This window comes from Nyctibius grandis, chromosome 9, assembly GCF_013368605.1.
Source record: "Nyctibius grandis isolate bNycGra1 chromosome 9, bNycGra1.pri, whole genome shotgun sequence".
NCBI lineage: Eukaryota > Metazoa > Chordata > Aves > Nyctibiiformes > Nyctibiidae > Nyctibius > Nyctibius grandis.
Genome location: NC_090666.1, coordinates 33,440,148 through 33,455,997, shown reverse-complemented (window position 1 = coordinate 33,455,997; position 15,850 = coordinate 33,440,148). Strand labels below are relative to the sequence as shown.

The following is a 15,850-nucleotide window of genomic DNA, read 5'->3' as shown; positions in this document are numbered from 1 at the left end:
ATGTGTAAGTTTTAATTAGACTGGAAAGTTCCCTAAACTCCAAGACAGACAGTACCCTCAGTTCAGCCAGTGTGATCTCCTCTGTGCCAAAGGTCCAGTTACTTCAAACAAGATTTTCCTTCTTAGTGCAAAGTATACCGAGATGCAGAATCACATCTTTTGTTTGGGCTTCTATAAAAAAGAAAAAGCCAAACGCATTTTGTTTTGAATGTGGCTGGCTTCTCCTTCCATTTTACAGTAAGGTCTCAGCATGTGGCCAAGAGCAGACAGCAGTGTGTGCTGGGGCCATGTTCTAAGTCTAAAAATAAACTACCTCGAGGTCTTGAGCACCCTGTGAAATGCTGAAAATTCCAGATTCCCTCCTCACCTTGTCGATCTCTGCTGTAGGCATTCCCAAGGAAACCCAGAAGGCACATGAGTTTGTGTGACTTGTTTGGGCGCATGACAGTCTCATCATATGGCCTAAGCTCCCATTCATCATTTACAACCTGCTGGAACCAAATTCACATCCAGCCCTAGTAACCCTGGACTGGAACATCCCCGCGTGCAAGTGGGCACTGCGCCATGTGTGACACAAGGCAACAGCGATTACATGCAGAATGATAGGGAATAAGATTGAAAGGGATCTTGAGAGGCTGCCACATGCTCATCTTCTGCTCAGCCGCAGCTCAACTGGACATGAATTATTGATAGGAGACAGCCTAACCTTCCACAGTCATCCACATGTACCCTTGGTGATTGGTTCTGGTGTTAAATTGTCCTCTCCATTTCCTCTTGTGCTAAGCTAAGTGTCACAAGCATGAATTTCTTCTGCCCATGTGCAGTTGGGGGAAGGTAGGCAGTATCAGTCATTCGCAGTGCCTGTTTCTTGCGCTGTGCCTTGTTCTTTCATTCGAACTGAAATTGCGATCGATTGTAGAGTTTATGTTGCTTTTTTTCTCCCCCACCTTCAGTGTAATGTCGGACTCGCTAATTCAAGACTTCATTGCTGCACGGCTGGTTCTACCCAATAGGATCACAGTGCCTCTGAAGAAGAATGTGAACATTGCCCATCTGAGGTTCCCTATCCCGCATGTGAGTTTTTTTTCAGTGAGGGTGTTAATCTGAGTGCACACTTGCTGCAATGTGGATGCATGCAAGCTGAGTGTCTTGGGTTCCTGCATCAGCTCTTTCAACCTGGACTGTAGGCTTTCTTTAGGTAATATTTCAGAAATATAAAAGCAGATGTTGGATAGTTCATAATTTGCGGGGGGTCCTACCTCTATACATGGCATAAGAAGTCTGTCTAGACACTGAGCTCATTTACCAATTTAAACCTTTAGTTTCATTTGAGAATACCACAGATCTTCAGTTAGAGCAGGTAAATACATGAGCAACGAGTGTCAGACTACTTAATTTTTCTTACTAAAACTGTGAAGGAGTGTAAATAGGGAGCTCAGAGGGTGACATCTCTTTGTTACAGAAAAAAAAATCAGGAAAAAAACTCCCAATAACAAATCTCCTAAATGCTTGAAATACCCAGATCTTCAGTCTCCTTCATCCATCAAATACCTAATACCCTTATTAATGAGGGTAAATATAAACGAATGACACAGGGATGCTCCCCATTGCAAACTTGCATCACCAAATTGAAGTTGAATGGCCACTCTGCAATCAAATAAGAGCCTGCCAATGGGTGCTTAGTTCCCCCTTCAGTCAGTGGGGAGTGATCTTTACATTTGATTTGACTGTGGCTGTAATCCTGTGTGCATATGTATGTTTCTGATTTAAAAATAAATTGCACAATATTTCCTACGCAGTTATCTAGATTGGAATGTGTATCTGTTTAAGGGTTTTTTTCCCCTCTAGATAAATGGTGGAAAAAGTGTTTTAATATAGCTGTCATTGGAAATATACTGCATCAAAATACATGTCTTTGCAAACCTGTCATGGTGACTACCCTTGCTGCCTGAAATAACTAGTTTTAGGAGGTAGCATATTATAATTATCCAAAGATTGCATTTTCATGACCAATCTTGTATCTAGGGAGTAATAAGGGTTCATCTGCTGGAAGCTGAAAACCTTGTCCAGAAGGACAGTTTCCTTGGTGCAATCAGGGGGAAGTCCGACCCGTACGCTCTTCTTCGCGTTGGCACGGTGCAGTATCGAAGCAAGACAGTTTCCCGAGATCTTAATCCCATTTGGAATGAGACGTTTGAGGTACTGAATCTGTTGATCTTTCCATCTGTAGGATTCACAGCTGTTTACATCCCTGTGCTTGGAGGACCTTCTCTTAACTGACTGCACTGGAGCAGGTGGACTTCCTTGTTACTTGATGGATGAGGCATTTCTGTCCCTTAAACAAGTTCAAATTTACATTGCAAACTTGAAATGTCATTCGGGTTGATCTGATTTACATATGTGGGTTTTTGGAGGAGGTGCAAAGCACTGCTTTAAATACCAATCAGTGCAGCAGTCTGTGCAGCTGTAAACTGCACTAGCATTGATTCTTTTCTGCTTATTAGAGATACCAGTTTGAGGGGTTTAGCTTGTAGTTCAAAAACAAGCAAACTGGTTTTGAAATACTTTCACCTATAATTAATTGTATTTGTTACACAGTTAGCCATGAAACAGCAGGGAATGTCCTTAATGTGTTATATAGCTGTGAAGTGTCATGTTCTTGTCCACAGCCTGAGCCTGTATGAATGTATGTGAATGCTTTTTCTTTTTAATTAATACCTCTTTCTCCCCCCCAGTTTGTTGTTCATGAAGTGCCTGGTCAGGACTTAGAAGTGGACTTGTATGATGAAGATCCAGATAAAGATGACTTCATGGGCAGGTAAATTATCATGACCCTTGCTCAGGGTCCAGTAACCTCTGAAACAGGACACCCAGATTATTCATACTGGTAATTTAATATTGAAGGAAGCTCTTCCCTTTGTCCAGATATTGATACCATGTTATTAGTTCCTAGTGCAACTAACTTTGAACAAGGTAGAGTATGGGCCCAGGCTCCTCCAGGGAATCCTAGGAAGCCATTAAAAGTGACGGTTACTACACGACTTGAGATTTACTTCAAATTTATTTTAGTTTTGGAAGTATTTCAAGCGGGAGGCTAGAATTGTAAGTGCGTTCCAGTGCACGTGCACACAGGCAATGTGTACAAGTTGCTATTTGGAACAGATTTGAGTGTGAGCTTTTTTCGTGGTGGTTTGTTCACACCACCCCCCACAACCCCCCCCCCCCGAACAGCAGCATGCTGTATGGCTAAATATACACTGAAATGTTTGAGTTTTGTCTTTCAGCCTGGTTATAAGCCTGGTGGATGTAATGAAGGACAGAGCTGTTGATGAGGTAAAGATCACAGCTTATTTCTAAGTGTGGTTGGTGGTGTATGCTCACATGTACTTATTTGTACTCTCCCTCTGCTACTACATTGTTTCTGTGTGCTTAAAGTTCCTTGTACACTTGCACTGTGCTATTTTCACAAAAGAAAATACCTTTACTCAGAAAACTTAAAGTAGCCATTACAATAATTTTTACAATCAAGGTGGCAACCTCAGACAGCCCTGAGGTTACGCTGAGCCAGCAGTGGGATATCTTGTGATGATATCTCGTGTCCTGTATGTACCAAATGTTTTGTACAAGGCTACAGATAAAGTTTGGTGAAGCAGTCTGATTGCGGAGGGAAGGAACGATCCAATCTTATTGTGGTTCACCCCACAACCCAACACTCTGCAAACAATGCCAGGGTGCCTGTCTTGTGCTGCTGGTGGTTGGAAATAGCCATGTGCTTTGCATGTGTATGCATATCTTATTTTTGATTTTTATTGCTTGTGCTTTTAAGTAGATGGACAAGCTACAATCTAAGTGTCAAAAATGCAAGCTAAGGCGCTCAAAGTACAATTCATATTGTCTACTATACGTAAGTCTTGGAGACTACAACATATATATAAAAATTATCCTGCCTCACAGTTCTCAGGTTACTATTTGTTGTCTCCATTTAGTGGTTTCCCTTAAGTAAGACAACAAGTGGACACCTGCATTTAAAACTGGAGTGGCTTTCACTAGTAAATGACCACGAAAAGCTACATGAGGTGAGTAGGATTCAGATACTTTGATCCCTGTCCAGTGATCAACAAAGGAGTGTGTGAAATTAGGAACCCCAGGCAAACTCATGGGAGTTTATTTTTGTCTGGCAAAGTTTTGAAGTGATTCCCCCCCCCCGCCCCAAAGAGGAGGGGCGTTTGCTTGCCCCAGGTCCCTTGGTAATTCAGTAGTAACTCAAATCTGGCAGCTCTTTTTGCTTGAATTAGCAAAGCTTGCTTTAACCCACTGCAAAGTGGCCTCTCACAGTTCCCTTCTTTGATATTTTTTCCCTTCCCTCTTCATCTAGGATCTGCGTAGGTCTCCTGTCTATAACCTGTAGTAGTCATAGACAAATACCCAGCACTGGTGGTTGGTACAACCGTGGTTCCAAACAGTGTCTTGTCCAGCAGAACTGCTTGGATAAAGCCCATCTCCCAAGGCTATTGTTTTTTCATAATCAAGCAAAAGCATTTGAGTTCCACTGAAGTGAATAAAATTTGTTTCCAGTCTTTGTTCTGCTGACACTGGATTACTGATGTTGATGTGTATGATTGAGCATTTGCTTAGGTGTCTTGCTGCACTGGGGAATCCAACCAGTTCTGCACTAGAGAGATTGAAGAGTGTTAAGACCAGTGAATTGAAAAGACTTACACCTCTTCTTACTGGTCTGCTTAAAACTGTCATGCTGGTATTGGCTTGTGCTCCTCTAAATTGCAAGTTTTAGGAGAAAGGTGAAGAGCTGCTTAGCTTTCAGAAACTGTCCTGTGAGTTTGTGTTGTGCTTTACGTTGTCCTTGATGGGTGGTCATGCCTACCTTGTGTTTTGTTTTGTTTTATCTTTCCTGGCCTTCACAGGATAAGAAGGGTCTGTCTACAGCTATTCTGATAGTCTACTTGGACAGTGCCTTCAACCTTCCAGTAAGTACAAAGCACATGCAGGCAGCCTTCACTCCTAACCCTTTTTTTAAAGCCTACAAATTAATTGTTTTTAAATACTCTTTTACTAATTCAGAAAAACCACTTTGAGTATTCAAATGGTGAATGTGGAGCAAAGAAGATCAAAAATAACAAGTACCTCAAGGTAAAATTTATTTTCTTCTACCTTGCTTGCAAAACAACATTCTGGATTATGCGGTATCGTAGCAACTGCAACTAGCTGTGATTAAAAAGAAATAATCTCCTCACCGTCAGCATCTAAATAACCAGGGGTTCAAAACAGTGATTGAAAGCCCACCCCTACCCCAGTGACAGTCTAGGAGGTCCAAGGGGGAATGCAGCACAGAAACATTTGATTTGGAGGGGGGAGGGGGTGTCTTTGTTTTTATTTTATACTTAGGACAGAGAGCCTCCAGACATCAGACCAAGTCATCTTATCCTTTCTGCTGCTGCAGGGGTTCTTCCCGTGCTGAGCTGTTCCAGCTCGACCTCCCACATTGGGATGGGAGGGGTATGCTTGTTTGTGGTAACCTTCCTGTCCGTTGGAGACCTGACCACCAGATTCCTTCCCCCTCAGTTTTAGAGGGATTCAGAAGCCACTCTGTCATTCATGCCTCCTCTCTTGCTTTTGTGTACTTTTTCCCCCAAATACTGCATTTTGCTACTGTGGTGTAAATGGTGAGTATGGGGAAGAATGTCTTTCTCGCTTTTTACTTGAACAAGCTACGCACAGCCACAGCTCTGAGCTATGGATAAAGCTTCCCATTCGCTCTGAGTAGCTCCCCTCCTAGATGCAATCTTTACAATTCAGATGAGTTACCAGCACTGTGAAACACATCACTTTCAATAATCCTTAATTCTGGACTTCACTGTATACACTTTGTATACAACGTTGTGCCAAGACTAGATCCCCAGCCTTAACTTCTGTAGCATTAGTGCAAAGAAGCACAGTACAAGAGGGTCAGTATTATTGCTTCTGGAAAGGAATTGTTACTTGATGCTGAAGACTCGCTTCTAGCTGCTTTACAGCAAGTCCTGAGCCTTGGAAACCAATTCTGAGAGTCCTGTTTCACTCAGGAATGATAAAGACTTCCCACTGAGCCTTCAGCTCTCTTCTCTGTTTCCTCCCAGCTTCTGCCAAATTTTTAACTTCTCATCTGTTGAAACCTAAATACATAAAACTTTGGCTTAAATGTGTACTCTTGATGGTAGAGGGTAAGACTCTGCTGTGTTATGGCTGGAGACTTTCCTGTGTACTGCACTTTTCAGATGTCCTGAATCTGAAAACTATTGTCAGCTTTCCAGCAACTTATTTCAAGTAAGAGTAGTGGTTTGATATTGCTTCCTGTAAACTATAAATGTCTCTTCTTTTTTTTTTCCTCCTTTCTTTTTTTTTTTCCTTCTATTAAATGACAGAAGATGGAACGAGAGCCTTCCTCCTTCGTCCTGCTCACAGTAGGAAACAAGACTCAGAAAAGCAAGGTGAGGCTGTTTGACTCTTCTGCTTTCCTTAAATACTATTTTATGGGTGACTATCTCCAAGTAGCCCCTAGGAAGGGTAGGACTAGTGAAGCTGATTTGAAGAGCTGTAGTTATGGTGATAGCTGCAGAGGCTGGGAGGTGGGGGTCAGCCAGCAGGTAGAAGCACCGTGTCACTGAGTTGTGCTTGATTAGTGGATGTCTGATCAGCTGCTGTACAGATGTGTGGTTTTGTGCTCATGGCTGTGAGGTCATGTTGGCCAAGATACCCTAGTTCTACGAGGGTTGAAGAGGAAAAAATGATAGGTCTCCAGTCTTGCTCATGCTTTCTCAGGGCAGAGTGTCATTTGCAGCAAACTGGCATTTGTTCCCTCATCAGAGTCTCCTGGCTCCTGTGTTTCACAGTTTTACTGAATTTTTTTTGCCTGGACAAGATGTATCTGGATCTCTTCCACTTCATTTTCAGTTCCTTTTTCATTATTTAATATTTACTTTTGCCTGATGAGTATGAGGAACAGCTGAGTTCTGCCCGCCCAGTAGCTGCTGTGTTTATTGCCCTGCAGCTGGATGTGGATGTGGGTGGCCCTATATTCTTTTGGATGCTCAACAAATAGGAATGAATTCTGTTGGCTACACAGGAGCATACGGGACTGGCACCTGTTTTCCTTTGTTTCTTCCACCTGCTCCATCCAGAAATTGGGTTCTGCTTGCATTTTTACCTTTTTTGGCTTTCCCTTTTCCCCACCACATCACCTGCCTCTCCCAACTTCCAGCTTTCCCCTGCTCCTTTTCCCTTGCTGCCAGCAGTCATGGCCTGGTGGAAGCAGCTGGTTTATGGAGCAGCCTCAGCCACAGTCTGTGCAGGTGCTTTCTGTACTCTTGCATCCTTGAAGTGGATAGTGCTGAAGCTATGCCCTCCTACTCTTCCCTCAAGCTCTATACCCCTTAAACTGCCCTTCTAGCTTTCCTACCCTTCCCCTTCAGCTCGCTGCAGCTTTGGGAGCTGGATTTGGGTGCCTGCAGACTGGAAGCAGCACTCTAGCTCTCCCCGGGTAGAGAGGTGGGAGGGAGAGAGAGCAGTGCCTTGCTGCAGGTGAGTCAAGCTGCTGGTCCTGGCAGCAGTGGTTGGAGCCAACTGCAGCTCGCCAGACTTGTTCTTTGGCATTTCCACACCCTGCAGAACTTGTTCTGGTTTTACCAGAGACTTTGCTTCTGCACGCTTCTGAGCTGGAGGTTTCATTCTCTCCACTTACACAGCTGGAGTGTAGCATCACTGAATAAAACAAGAGGGTCACCGTAACCCTCTCGGGTGATCAGTGTCATGGTATTCTTTGCTGCTTACAGAATAAGCTAACCTATATGCCACAATCTTCTTGTCGTAGACCTGCAATTTCAGCAAAGATCCCACGTGGGGCCAGGCTTTCACCTTCTTTGTCCACAGTGCTCATTCTCAGTCACTACATGTTGAGGTGAGAGAAAAGCCTTTCCTTTGAAGATGAAGTGCATGTCCTTAGGAAGAAACCTCTTTTATGGTGGATGTGATCTCAGTGCTGGTTGTTTCCTTGTGCTTGTACTGGGGTCCTCCTACTTAAAAGGTGGAAGAAGCACCTGTTGTTGCACAGGCAATTCTTTATTAGGTGATGCTGATATCTACCTTTGCTCTAGGATCATGTAATGCATAGTATCTTAATGCAAAATGTGGGACATTTCTGGCTGCAAACGCAAAGGAGGTTTTATACAGGTCTGTGTGTATTAAAGCCGTGAATATTTTGCTGTCAGAAATCACAGCCTTCATAATTCTCAATCCGAGTCCTATCTCTTCACCTTGATATTTTGGCTTGTTAAGAAATCCTGTGCCTCACTAGCATACGTTGCAGTCACAACCAGTTCTATGGCTGTTCACTCGGCTGCAGAAGTGGATTTGAACCTTAGAAGGTGTATTGAGGTTAAATAGGCTAAACAAACTGTTACCTAAAAAGCTTGTAAAGGACTAGACCAGTTGTCATCCCAGCTGCCTGGAACATTTTCCCCAGAGCAAGTAAGGAAGGTCAAGTAAATCCCAGGGCCTAGTTTTTCTGCTAAGGCTGTTCCTTCTCTGCATAGTTAGAGATGGGTTTTTTATTCCAAAAGTACGAATTTGTTACACTCCTGAAATATTGGCATCACCGATTTGGAAGTAACAATACTTGATAGTATTTGGTCTCTGTCTGAAATACCTTTTTGCTTTGCTGTTCCCAGTGGTATGCTTTCCAGTTTACCATCTAATAACAACTTTTTTTTTTTTCCCCATCCCCAGATAAAAGACAAGGATCGGGATAGTGCCCTGGGAACTTCAGTGGTGTGTCTCTCCCACTTACTTAAGGACCCAAACATGACTCTGGATCAGAGATTTCAGCTGGATCATTCCAGTTCAGACAGCTTCATTAAGATGAAACTTGTGTTGCGGGTAAGTCGTTCTTTGCCACATTCACTCGGCTTCCCCAGCGGAAGCATCCAGTTCTAACCAGGCAAAAGAGATGAAAGGTGGGAGAGGAGAAACGCAGATTTGCTTCACAGATGAGTAGAAAGTAGAAGTGTGACAAGGTCTTTAAGTGCAATTAAGAGCGCATGGTGGAGCTGAGAGGTATCCCTGAGGCTTCCCAACATTTAGTGCAGTGACATTGCTGAAAATCTTCTCATGGCAATAAAGAGCTGGACTGAGAAAATCTAAGCTGGGAAATCAAAGCTGCTAAACAGTAAAAGAGACTGATGCTTAAGAATTGTTTTCTCACTGTACTCTTGATCAGTGTTTAGATACTCTTCAATACAGACACAGTAGGACAAGGAAGAGAACGTCACAGCTAATCCCATAGGCCTCTTTCATCTCTAATGGCAGATTCCTGCTGTTATAGCTTTGCAGTGAAAGCTCATCCTCGGTGGTAATGTGGCCATTAACCCCAGTGCTTTGGGAGCACCACTCATTTCTCTCCCTTGTGATTTTTAGGCCTTGAATGTTGAAGAACCCGATCCACAGAGAGTCAAGGCTGGTGTCAATGCCTCGAAGCAAGGTCCTGTGTGTGTCATGGAGAAGGGTGGAAACCAGCAAAAGTCTGTCTCCCCACCAAAACCAGAAGTCTCAAAAGTACCTCCTGTGACCAAAGACTCTGCAGCACTTGAATCCCTGCCGAAAAAGGGCAGCAGGGAAGAGCTGGACACAAATGATGGTTCAGCAGTGCCTGTACCAAGTGAAACTGTTGTTGGTCTTACTGAGACAGAGCATGAGCAAAATCCAGAGCATCGCCCATCATCAGCATTGCATACCAGAGCAGCAGGAGTGCCCACGTTGCCAGTCGTACAGGAACTGAGGCTTGCACCCAGTGTTGCTTCACTGGGTTCTCTGCCTTCTTCTTGCTTTGAATTAAGTAGCAGCAATCTGGACCTTCATAAGTAGGTGTTCTTCCAGCTGAATTGTTCTTCCCTTGGGAAGGTTTAGGTTTTATAGATCACTGTTGCATATGGTTGAATTCAAGACTGCGAAGTCATTTGGAGTCTTGGGTATCAAATCACCTTACAAAAAATTGACCTAAGTATTCCAGTCAACAGCAAAGTAAATTACAGGGTGACTATCAGATCAGGTGTAAAGTGAAAGCATTTCCTTCTCTGGCTCTCCTAGGAGGTGCTGCATGTGTTGGCTTTACGTTGTTTAAGAGCCTCTTACACAGAATGTCCTGGGTCCCATAACACTCATGATTTTAGCAACAGGAGATCGGAAGTCTGAATATCCCACTTCTGTAAAAACATAAAATCTTGATAAGCATATCTGGTTGCTTGAGGTTTTGGGTGCTGTGTTTTATCCAACAAGTTTTGAGACTCTGCTAATGCTGTGAACAAAGTTTTTGTGGATAGGTGTGTGCTTGTGTGTGTCTCCTTCCTACAGTGCTAAGCGTGAGGCTGCAAGTAGTCTGCTCTATTGAGGAGAACAGAGAGCCAGATCTGTCTCTCCTGGGGCATGGAATGGAGCTAGTAGAATCCTTAATGAACTGAAGTAGCAAAGAAGATCCGTCTCAATTAAGAGAGCATCAGAGCAGTTATCAACCTGAACGTCAAACCCAGCTCCAGCTGTTCAATCTAGTACTTCTGGACTGGCAGATTCTGTAGCTCTGAACAGGCCCTCATTTGTAAACTATTGTTAAGCCATTTTTAAGCAGTGTTTTGGATTTGAAACCACTTTAACATGCAGAATGAGATATAAAAATGGTCCCATTTTGCATATACAGACATCCTTGAAGGCACTGTGTAACATGCTAACCTGTACTTTGCTGCTGCAGCTACAGCAGGCCAGTTAGGTGCTTTTTTGGCCGTTTATGCTGTGGGACTGAAATCGGGTACCTGTACAGCAGGCCAGCTAGGCAGTGCTGGCACTGACGGGAGTGTTGTTCTGTGGAGCCTCTGTGGTCCAGCTGCTTTCTAGGTAGCAAACCTTAGGACGCCAGAAAGAGTAATAGTGCCCTGAAAGTTGGTTTGAGTTGAAAAAGCATCACCAACTTCTGAAGCTGTTGTATGCTGCTAGGTCATTGCGTGTGGTCTGTTAACTAGCTGTATTGAAAAGCTTTGACTGTGCAACTGTCTTACAGCGGGACTGAAATGCCTCTGGGAGAGATTCAGCTCACGGTGCGGTATGCTTCAATACGACGGAGTCTCGTCGTGCTGGTGAATGGCTGCAGGTAACGCTGACGATTGTTGTGTATATCTGTGAAGGAAAGGGGGAGAGCGCTCTGAGCTTGTGCCAGACATTCAGCAAAGCTGGAGCAGAACCACATGCAGTGTAAGCTGCCCAGCCGAGACGCCTTAGCAGTGGCTGACTTTGATCTCTGCAGCCTCACTAGGCCCAGGCAGGTGGAAACCACCAGCTCTGGTCAGTGCCAGTAGCAGGTCTGCCAGAGTGGCTAGTGTGTAGTGCTCACTGCAGTAGATTTAACTTTCATCCACCCAAAACTTCCTCTGGACAGCACTGACAACTGATGTGTGTCTTGGGATGTCATGATAGGCAACATGACAAGTACTGGCACCTATGACTGAATTTGTAAATGTTAATTTAGGAACTCTGATAAGTGGCCACACACTCAGTAGTAAAAATTTTGTTTAACTTCACATCCTTGAAGTTTTATTTGCTTATGTTCCAAATCCCAAGATAAAAGCTTTTGGCCCATGAACCCATGAAGGGTGGGTCTGATTCTAAGAGTCAGTGGGAGAAGCTGCCTTGCTTGTCGACACTGTATTTCTTTTAACAGAAACTTAGTACCCTCTTCCAATCGTGGAGTAGATCCATATGTTCGTATATACCTGCTTCCAGACAGAAGATGGACAAGCAGGAAGAAGACTTCTGTTAAGAAAAAAACTCTGAACCCCCAATACGATGAGAAGTAAGAAAATGTTAATTATGATTGATTGCTGCTGAAATAGTTACATTCTCTGTGTAACAAAAGGGCTTACATAAGGTACGCTTCTGTTGGCTTAAGGATTCTCTTGTGAAAAATGGCACGTTAACTGTGATTTGCAAGTACTTAGGGCTGGCCTTGCCCTGGGTATGGTGGTGTCTGTCTCCCCTTAGGAGGGCACACCTTCTTCCCAGCCCCTTCCCTGATCCCAGCAGATGCAGCCTGCACTTGCTGCTTTGCCCACAGACATTCCCCTACCCACATTTAACTCCCTGTCACCGCAGAGGCAATCTTTCCATTTGGGTACCTCACAAAGCCTACTTCTCGGTTCATACTTCTTTGCCTGATGCTTATTCTGACATCTTCCAAAAGTCAAAGGCAGAAATACAAAGCCTTTTGGGACCAGACCATTCTTCGGACTGATGGGTGGATGTTGTCATTGAGACCTGGTGGGAGCAGGATAAAATGCTCCCTCCTCTTTGCTGACAGTGCCACGTCTGCAGCTTTGCCACTGAAATGGAACGTGGTTTGTATAAAACCAAACACAGCAATGCTTAGACGTAGAGCTCTTTTGAGGGGTGGTTTTAATGCCATATTTAGAGGAAGGTACATGTGTGAAAATACGTGAATATTGGGTGATCCTGGGTGGCTCAGTTTTTTCCTATGTTGGGTCCATTCTGTATGTGAGTATAGGTCAGAAATGGAGAAAAGACTTTAAAATATTTCATCTTACCCTTCAGAACACTAGACAGTAGAGCTGTGGATTTTGCTTCTGCCTATTCTCATGTACTCCACCAATTCAGTGCCAGCCCAGCTGTTAGGAACAGCATCTCTTTTTCCTCCTCCTCAGTATTGACGTGTCCTGTACATCCTCAATTAAGTGTAATAGGTTGAGCAAAACACATTACCTGTTTTACAGCTCTGACTTGAGGAAAAGCTATTCAGGTGGGCAGAACTGAAGTGATTTAGCATGGACAAAACTCTCTTGACACTAGATCATGTGTGCCAGAGGCATGAGTCAGCTCCATTAAGAATTTAATTGCCACAGGTTTCAACATTTGTATTCTATTAATGTGGCATAAGCCTACTTTGTAAACTTGGGGGGTTGGCTCAGCTATTTCCTCTGAGTAATAAAGGTTGCATGGAAAACATGCTGATCTTCCATGAAGGAGGAAAATGGTGGTAAATAGCATTTCATCATGGATGTGTGTTTTCCTCCTTCCCCCGGCACAGTGAACAGTCGGAACAACAGTGTCATAGGCTTTCAGGAGGCCTGGAAGAGATTTCTTACAATGTGAATAAAATCTAACTACAGAATTGCCTTTTTTGTGTCTTCCTTCTCTGTTAAAGTTCTGGCCACTGATGCGTATAGGATTTTAATTTTTGACTTAAGTCTCTCCTTTCAAAACTTTACTTTTAGGTTTGAATTTTTTGAATCTTTGGAAGATGTCAAGAAAAGGACACTGGACATTGCAGTGAAAAACAGCAGGCCGTTCATTTCACAGGAAAGGAAGGAGCTGGGGAGAGTAAGTTTAAAGCAGCTACACTACTGACGTGATAGAGCTGTTCAGCCTGAGCGATTCCTGTAATCCTGAAATGTGGTTCTAGTAAGTCTCAGTAATAGGACTAGCGATCTAGAAACAACTTTTTCTGCCCGATTTTCACCTGAAATCAGGCTGTATCCACACAGAAGCTTGTGTGGTCTCGTGATTCATGTGCTGTGCTGCTTCATTTCCAAAGGGTGCTCCTGAAATAAAAACACATTTCCTGGGGTCCACTGCTGCCCGTTTGGGGAACAGCTCGTGCAAACACGAAGCCGAGAAAGTCGTGTGATTAAAACCCAGAATATGCGAACGGTGCTTTAAGCTTTCTGTGAACAACTTTGATTCTGTGAAAAGTAAACTGGAATCGCTTCTAGATAAATAGATAGAAAAATGTCCAAGTAGTGCTGCTAAGGAGCTGAGCGGCGGTGCTGAGGCTGGCTAAGGCCGGTGTCCTGGGAGTGCAGGAAGCTCTTTCTCCCTTGAGCCTGAGCTGCAGCCCTAGAACTTGAAAGTGGGTCTGACTTGGGAGGAGTGCTAGCTTAGCTGATCAATTTATATGCTGAATAATATAAAAAGAAATCAAATTTGCATTTTAAAGGTGCGGATTGACTTGTCACAGGAGGATTTAATAAAAGGTTTTGCACAATGGTAAGTTTTCATCTTTATACTTTCAAACCCTGCTAATTGCTTTGCTGGCAGTTGCCTGACTGCCAGTGGAGTGCTGGTACGTGGGCTGTGTGTTTTGGTGAGCAAGAGTAATATTTGACCTGCAAACGCAGGACTAACTTGAACTAATCTGGTAGTTTTACCTAAGTTATATGTTAATCCAGTTGCTAGTGCAATGCCTGCCCTGTGAAACAGTTTTAATAAGAGGCCTAGATGTCAATTATAGTCTTCAGCATATTTTAAGTTACCATAAAAGCCACTGGGGCACATAAGTAAAAGAATTACGTTTATTAAAGTAACCTTGCAACAAATTTTAACCTGGATAAAGATCTTAACTAAATTAATACTCTGATCAGCAACATATATATATGATAAAACTTTAATTACAAAGCATTTCTAGAAACTAGTATAATAAGCCACTTACAGTTTTGCTTGTATGGTCATTGTGGTTCAGACTTAAACCTTAAGGATTGGTCTGAGGCAAAGATGAAGAACCAGGGGTTTTTTCCCTTTTACGTCTGTAGTTAATGGCAGTAGCTCTTCCTTCTTTCTCCTTCAATGGAGCTCAAGGAATGCAGCGTGGGTAGTCCAGGAGCTTGTCATCCACACAGGCAGCGGGCCAATACTGGCCAGCAGGAGAGGAAAACCAAGGTCCCCTGGCCCAGCTGGCGCCCTTGTCTCATGTAAGGGCATGGCAATTAATGGGAGTAGGAGAAAAATGACGCATCCAAAGTTGCTGGTAAAGAGGTGAGGTTTGAGGCCATCTCCAAAGCCTCCTTTGCCGTGCTGCCTATGAAGCACAAGCAATAAAGCAGCCCAAGTTCTCTCTGTTGTGCCAGTTAAAACTTCAAAGAAAGTCTTAAACTACTCTAATTACTTACTGTGTCTGTCTTGCAGGTATGAGCTGACAAGCAGTAGACGCAAGAAAAATTGATTTCTTCTCATGTACATGTTACTAATTTTTCAACTTCATATGAATGTACATATCTCTTTTGTAATTAATGTGTTTTGAACAGTCACTGCAAATTTGAAGCAGTCTCCAGCTCAGGACATGTAAGTGTAATGATCCTACTCAGAGACTAGCTCTCACTCAAGTAAAAAACCAAGACAACAACAAAAAAACCCCAAGCCCACATTGGGAATAATTTGTTTCTAAATAACAAGTTCTTTATTTTTGCTGTTTCTGGCATATTTCCCCCAAAGAATGCTTAGGTCAGAATACTCCCTTACGGAAGTGTTGCACCTGGAGATAGTTTAGACTGTCAGCTAAGTGTCATTGCTTTGCTTGGCAGTCTCATTTCCCCAGGATCCTGTTCATGTTGTTTTAACATGAAAGCATTGTACTTTTAAAAAAATAAATTTTTAAACAGCATTCTTCATCTGTAGGGCTACAGAACTGGTTGAGAGAAACTGTTCAAGACTCTAACAGCAGTTGTTTTTTTGAGAAACTAAGACATTGATATTCCGCTGTTCAAAAGCATCTTAGCAGATTGTGGCTGCAGGTATGTATATAATGAGCTTCCAAAAGCAGGGACATTAGTTTACCAAGATGTCATTAAGGTTTTAGTTTGTGATGCCTTAACATGGTTTGTTCTTTGTTACAGTACATTTCAAAATCTTGTAAACCTTGATAGCAAAGCATTCTGCCTGAGCAACAGCAGAGTTTTGTAAACTAAGCTTTATTAATATTAGAGCAAAATACACCAAAATATTTTTGGAAGCTTGGTGTACTTGTTTCTGT

The 15,850-nt window shown here is 43.1% G+C and overlaps 1 protein-coding gene across 1 annotated transcript in view; it reads left to right on the top strand.

The window, feature by feature from the left end:
• Positions 1–15,043, top strand: part of ESYT3 (extended synaptotagmin 3) — a 33,134-nt gene extending 18,091 nt beyond the window's left edge. Inside the window, exons 8-23 of the mRNA XM_068407892.1 lie at positions 954–1,074; positions 2,026–2,199; positions 2,736–2,818; positions 3,285–3,333; positions 3,987–4,076; positions 4,923–4,985; positions 5,080–5,148; positions 6,420–6,485; positions 7,865–7,951; positions 8,779–8,928; positions 9,466–9,908; positions 11,096–11,185; positions 11,753–11,884; positions 13,320–13,425; positions 14,042–14,091; positions 15,007–15,043. Coding sequence (XP_068263993.1) covers positions 954–1,074; positions 2,026–2,199; positions 2,736–2,818; positions 3,285–3,333; positions 3,987–4,076; positions 4,923–4,985; positions 5,080–5,148; positions 6,420–6,485; positions 7,865–7,951; positions 8,779–8,928; positions 9,466–9,908; positions 11,096–11,185; positions 11,753–11,884; positions 13,320–13,425; positions 14,042–14,091; positions 15,007–15,043 — 1,810 coding nt within the window. The remainder of the gene's footprint in view (positions 1–953; positions 1,075–2,025; positions 2,200–2,735; positions 2,819–3,284; positions 3,334–3,986; positions 4,077–4,922; positions 4,986–5,079; positions 5,149–6,419; positions 6,486–7,864; positions 7,952–8,778; positions 8,929–9,465; positions 9,909–11,095; positions 11,186–11,752; positions 11,885–13,319; positions 13,426–14,041; positions 14,092–15,006) is intronic.
• Positions 15,044–15,850: the final 807 nt, after the last annotated feature.